A 6,864-nucleotide genomic window follows, 5' to 3' on the forward strand; every position below is an offset into this window, starting at 1 on the left:
TTGCATACCGCCCCCAACAGATCCACAGATGATGCAATCTCTATTGCACTCCACACTGCCCTTTCCCACCTGGACCATAGGAACACCTTTTTTGAGAATGCTATTCATTGTCTACAGCTCAGCGTTCAACTCCATAGGGCCCTCAAAGCTCATCAATAAGCTAAGGACCCTGGGACTAAACACCTCCCTCTGCAACTGGATCCTGGACTTCCTGACTGGCTGCCACCAGGTGGTAAGGGTAGGTAACAACACTTCCGCCACGCTGATCCTCAACACAGGGGCCCCTCAGGGGTGCGTGCTCAGCCCCCTCCTGTATTCCCTGTTCACCCATGACTGCGTGGTCAAACATGACTCCAACACCATCATTAAGTTTGCTGACGACAGAACAGTGGTAGGCCTGATCACCGACAACGATGAGATGGCCTATAGGGAGGAGGTCAGAGAACTGGCAATGTGGTGCCAGGACAACAACCTCTCCCTCAATGTGAGCAAGACAAAGGAGCTAATCGTGGACTACATGAAAAGGCAGACCGAACAGGCCCCCATTAACATTGACGGAGCTGTAGTGGAACGGGTCGAGAGCTTCAAGTTCCTTGGTGTCCAATTCACCAACAAACTATCATGGTTCAAACATACCAAGACAGTCATGAAGAGGGCACGACAAAACCTTTTCCCCCCCAGGAGACTGAAAAGATTTGACATGGGTCCCCAGATCCTCAAAAGGTTCTACAGCTGCACCATCGAGAGTATCCTGACCGGTTGCATCACCGCCTGGTATGGCTACTGCTCGGCATCTGACCGTAAGGTGCTACAGAGGGTAGTGCGAACGGCCCAGTACATGACTGGGGTCAAGGTTCCTGCCATCCAGGACCTATATAATAGGCGGTGTCAGAGGAATGCCCATAAAATTGCCAGAGACTCCAGTCACCCAAGTTATAGACTGTTTTCTCTGCTACTGCACGGAAAGTGGTACCGGAGCGCCAAGTCTAGGACCAAAAGACTCCTCAACAGCTTCTACCCCCAAGCCATTAGACTGCTGAGAAATTCATAAAAATCGCCACCGAACAATTCACCCCCCCCCCCTTGTTTTTGTACACTGCTGCTACTCGCCGTTTGCTTGTTACCTATGCATAGCCACTACATGTACAGATTACGTCAACTAGCCTGTACCCCCGCACACTGACTCGGTACCGGTGCCCCTGTATATAGCCTAGTTATTGTTGTTCTTATTGTGTTACTTTTTATTATTACTTTTTATTTTAGCCTACTTGGTAAATATTTTCTTCTTCTTGAACTGCACTGTTGGTTAAGGGCTTGTAAGTAAGCATTTCACAGTAAAGTCTACACTACAATTCAGTGCATGTGGCAAATGAAGTTTGATTTGATTGAACAACAGGCACACCGGTTCTTGCTATATGCAATCCTTGGGACGTCCCAACTCTGACGTTTTCAAGGGGCCAGGGGGTTATTGTTAAAGTAAAGGTAGGCATTAATAGGGTAGGGACGCCCCAATGATACCATATAGCAATAACCCAGGCACAACTCCAATATAACGTTTTTTTTCTCAAAGTTGCCGCGATGTCAGTAAAATCGTAACAACTTAACCATTATGGAACTTATATTCGATCAAATAAGACTCACGTAGCACATAAGACATTGCATTTTTGTTGACCAAATTCGACCTTCTAATTGACCTCCATACAAAACCTCCGCTTGGTGGAAAAAAAAGCCACCTTGCTGGAGGAGACATATTTAAGTTCCCATCTCGCTTCGCCCCTTCCTCTCTGTTTAAACTTTAAAACCATCATATCCTGCTTCGAATTGTCCTCCTCCGGATTGGCTCTTTTGAAAGACATCCAGCGACGTGATTGCTTGGTTTTGAAAGCTAGCAGTCCCGCGGCCAATTCGAAAAGAGTGCACCCAGCAGTAGTACTCTAGCTAGCTGACTGTAATAGAGCCACACTCATTTTCCATTCAACAGTCGCGTTACACAACGACATGGCACGACCGGTATAAAAGTTTTACATTTTTAGCAACATGTATTCTTTGTTTGTTTGATCGATTGTATTGTAGCAGTTGTCATGAAATTGAAAATGTAACTAGTTAGCATTGAGGGAAACATTCGCTAGCTAGCTATCACATGCACAGTTTTTGAAAACGAGGATATTGGAAATTATTACTAACAAGGTGTCACATTAAATGTCACAAAGTAATGTTGTACTTGTTTTGTTATCGACTAATGATACTAATATAGTGTTCAGTGTTGGCTGGCTACCTAAGTTAGGTAGGTAACGTTAGGCAAGTATTTAGATAACGTTAGTTGACTATCGCAGACGTCATGCTTTTTTCCATAACACTTGTTAGATTACGCGAGGTTTCTTAACTAACTCTAGCTACTGTAGTTACCTCCAACAAACACAAACTAAGTTGGCTATTTTGACCTATCGTTCATTTTAAATTGCATAAATGGCTTTCGTAACCTAGACTGTTTTTTTTTCAGGGAACAATGGAGGATTACGTGAAAATAGAGAAAATCGGAGAGGGTATGTTATTTCCTCAACTTTGATTTGTTCCCCCCCCAAACTTGCTCTCTATCGAGACTAATATGTATATAATTTTGAACCTGCTATATCTAGCTTGCTAGATTTGTGTGCATGTCATTAGATTTTCTTCTTTGTATTTTCTTCCAACCTGTTAATCAAATCTAATTTAACTTGTCACATACTTCGTAAACTAACAGTGAAATGCTTATTTATTGGCCTCTCCCAACAATGCAGAGATAAAAAATAATAGAACGATAATAATGGGTAACGATAACTTGGCTATATACACGGGCTACCAGTACCAAGTAGATGTGCAGGGATACAAGGTAATTGAGGTAGATATGTACACATAGGTAGGGGTAAGTGATTAGGCAACAGGATAGCAAACAGCAGCATATGTGATGAGTCAAGAGTCAGTACAAAGGAGGGGGGGGGGGTAGTCTGTGTAGATATTTCTGTTCACTATTTACCAGTCTTATTTCTTGGGAGTAGACACTTGTGGTGCAGCGGTCTAAGACACTGCATCTTAGTGCAAGAGGTTTCACTACACTCCCTGGTTTGAATCCAGGCTGTATCACATCCGGCCGTGATTGGGAGTCTCATAGGGCGGCGCACAATTGGCCCAGCATCGTCCGGGGTAGGCTGTCATTGTGAATAAGAATTCGTTCTTAACTGACTTGCCTAGTTAAATAAAGGTAAAAAACTTCAGGATCCTGTTGGTTCCAGACTCGGTGCAGCGGTACCACTTGCCACTCTACATTATTCATCAAGTTAGCTACACAACATAGTAAAGCATGATTGTTCTTGTGATTTCCAGGTACCTATGGGGTTGTGTACAAAGGCAGACACAAGTCGACAGGCCAGATAGTGGCCATGAAGAAGATCCGACTGGAGAGTGAGGAGGAGGGAGTGCCAAGCACAGCTGTTAGAGAGATCTCTCTGCTCAAAGAGCTAGCGCACCCCAATGTTGTACGGTATGTAGTGTGTTTGTGTCTGTGGGGTTCCTAAAGAGTTTACAGTAGCCAGGCAGCAAGAAAGTAGATGTGATGTCTTATCAGTTCAAAGCTCAGACACACCATCATTCCAAATAGGCTCTGAGCAGGTTTTGCTATCGCCATATCATATTAGCTGTCTAGTGTCTACATAAACAAATAACATGTATTTTGTCTCCAAACAGCCTTCTAGATGTGCTGATGCAGGAGTCCAGACTGTACCTCATCTTTGAGTTCCTTTCCATGGACCTGAAGAAATACCTAGACTCTATCCCCTCGGGCCAGTACATGGACCCCATGCTTGTGAAGGTATTGACCCCACTGAGGGCGGGGCAGTCATGATGCACATAACTTTGTTTGTATTTATTTTTTTCACTTTCTGCTCTTAGTATACCAACTTAGTGTTTTTAGTCCAAGTTGTATTGGACTGTAAACAGTGTTTCTTGCCAGTAGGTGAATTTTAACCCTCTGCTACTATCTCCCCCATCCAGAGCTATCTATACCAGATCTTGGAGGGCATCCTGTTCTGCCACTGTAGAAGGGTCCTCCACAGAGACCTGAAGCCCCAGAACCTGCTGATTGACAACAAGGGAGTGATCAAGCTGGCAGACTTTGGGTTGGCCAGGGCCTTCGGGGTGCCAGTCCGGGTATATACCCACGAGGTAAGCCAGAACACCACATAGTTCATTTCCAAAGAGCATTAGCAGATACACATGTAAAGTAAGGCTATCATAAGGTGTGTGTGTGTGTGTGTGCGTACATTTTAATGGCATCATTAACTGTGTCTTTGTGTCCAGGTTGTGACACTGTGGTACAGGGCTCCTGAGGTTCTGCTGGGTGCCGCACGGTACTCCACCCCTGTGGATGTCTGGAGTATCGGGACCATCTTTGCGGAGTTGGCCACAAAGAAACCACTTTTCCATGGAGACTCAGAGATTGACCAGCTCTTCAGGATCTTCAGGTATACACTGAGTACAAAACATTTGGAACACCTTTCTAATGTTGAGTTACACCAGGTGACATCAATAAGGGATCATAGCTTTCACCTGGATTCACCTGGTCAGTCTGGAAAGAGCAGGTGTTACTAATGTTTTGTACACTCAGCATATTTGCATGTGAATATACACATCTGTAATATAACAAATCCTACTGCTACCAACATCTAGGTTGGTTAATCAATAAATGCGAATGTTAGTTTTGTTGTTGTAGACAATGTAGCTATTTGATGCTAGATTAGGACATTTGATTGAGCTGTGGTGGGCAATGGGCCATCCAGAATTGACAAGTTGAGTGATTAACAGTCAACACTGAGATAATTGCTCCATGATGGGCATACTGTATGATATTTTATGATCTCCTTGAATTAAGTATTTATCAAGCATGGTTTCTTTCTTTTCCAGGGCCCTTGGTACTCCCAACAATGACATCTGGCCAGAGGTAGAATCTCTGCCTGACTACAAGAACACGTTCCCCAAGTGGAAGTCAGGGAATCTGTCCTCCATGGTGAAAAACCTAGATAAGAATGGCATTGATCTGCTCGCTGTAAGACAGTTTCCCTCTTCTCCTCATATTTATTCAGATTGATTATGAAACATTGTTACTGTAGAAGCGCGGTGCACACCTGTCTTTTTCAAGGGGCTGGTTGTGTTTTGGATAGTATTAGTGATATTGAAGTGACCTATTGTTCTGTCAGCACAGCAGTAGTCTTTAGGATACAAATGAAAGTGACCATGTCCCACCTTCTGTAGAATGTGTCGCTTCATAACTTCCTATTGTCCTCATTTGTAGAAAACGCTGATCTATGACCCACCCAAGAGGATCTCTGCTAGACAGGCTATGAGCCATCCATACTTTGACGACCTGGACAAAACCACTCTACCTGCCAGCACGGTCACGATGTAAATGTCACATGGCTCTACTCAAAGGACCTGAAAAAGAGTACAATTATGGATGTGTATTGAATTTGTTCGTTTGATTTATTTTTTGTATCTTTGTCCTTTCTTTGTTTGTCCTTTTTCTATCTAATATGAATAACTATTCTGTAAATAACTTTTATGTAAAAAAACAAAAAGTTTGGATCTAAAGTGACAGTATATTTTCAATAAAGTGCACTTTTGCAGAACTGATCATTCTAAATTGTTTTGTTTTTTATCAGGCAATAATAACTGTTAATCTGTCACTTTGTTTCTGCATTCCTGCCTTCAGTTTGATGCTTTCAAGTGTATATTTCTGTTTTTAGCAAGTCATACCTTATCAGGGTTTAACACAGGGATCATCAACTATATTCAGCTGCGGGCCAGTTTTTTCTGATGGCGGGGAGCTGGAACATAATTACAAATAATTGGTAGACTGCAAGGCTGATTTCAGTGACAATTTTGCTGTTTAAACAAGTTTTGTTTAGCTAATAAAATTTAAACATTACTTCAAACTACTTTTGGGTACCTTGTTAACATTACAACATGAAATCCATGTCTTAAACGTTGCTACATCTCAGAAATGGCAAAGAGAACCTGTAATCTGCTTGACACATTAATGTTACTTACCTTACAGATCAAAGTCAGCTAATTTCCACTCCATTCCTTGGCAAATCTGTTTGATTCATACACTGGCTTGTCTGCCTGTCATGTTTTTATTTGAACCTTTTCTACATTGAAATATCATTTTAGTAGTCTATGATTTTTTTTCTCATATAGCTCATTGTGGTTGAATATATGTATCATAGGTTCTAGGATACAATGAATAATGTGGAACAAATAAATACCATCAAAGGATAACTTACAATAATGAACACCTTGTGAAACATGTGAAAACCAAACAGGCAATAATTGAGATTTTAACACAAACTTGATATTTTTTGGTACAGTTGTCATTTTCAGATTATTATTTTTTGTACACTCACATGGCAATAATAGACGAAAATACTGAATTCTGGTGTGTGGAATATTGAGGTGGTTGCTGTGTGGGTGGGAGGTTCTGCCTGTCACTTGTTCTCAACAGGCAGCCAGTCTCGGAAGGGGGACTTGAAGTAGGATCCTGCAAGGTCCAGGCACTGCTGCTTTCTTTGATCTGAGTGTTTGCAGTGCTAGTGTTTTTAGTTAATCTGTGTATCTCACATATGTGCCCAGTATGATAGAGCAAGAAAGCTTTCTTAGCAGATAATGACAACATGACAATAACAGTAGCTGCAGGTGATGTAATGAAAAGTTGGAGGGTTGTTGGTAATGGAGGACATCAGGTGGATCCACGTCTGGGTGTTGGGCAGAACCCCTAGGTCCTGGAGAACAGGAGCAGAGTTAAAGGGAACAGGGTAGGAGACGGAGACGTAAACA

General features: G+C 42.4%; 1 protein-coding gene across 1 annotated transcript; it reads left to right on the forward strand.

The window, feature by feature from the left end:
• Window positions 1–1,897: 1,897 nt before the first annotated feature.
• LOC120045645 (cyclin-dependent kinase 1-like) lies at window positions 1,898–5,661 on the forward strand. Its single transcript, XM_038990562.1, has 8 exons — window positions 1,898–2,010; window positions 2,501–2,543; window positions 3,361–3,517; window positions 3,721–3,844; window positions 4,027–4,197; window positions 4,333–4,496; window positions 4,936–5,077; window positions 5,324–5,661. The coding sequence occupies exons 1-8, from the start codon at window positions 1,999–2,001 to the stop codon at window positions 5,435–5,437; spliced, it is 927 nt and encodes a 308-aa protein (XP_038846490.1). The 5' UTR covers window positions 1,898–1,998; the 3' UTR covers window positions 5,438–5,661.
• The last annotated feature ends 1,203 nt before the right edge of the window (window positions 5,662–6,864 follow it).

This window comes from Salvelinus namaycush, chromosome 4 (assembly GCF_016432855.1).
Source record: "Salvelinus namaycush isolate Seneca chromosome 4, SaNama_1.0, whole genome shotgun sequence".
NCBI classification, from domain to species: Eukaryota; Metazoa; Chordata; class Actinopteri; order Salmoniformes; family Salmonidae; genus Salvelinus; species Salvelinus namaycush.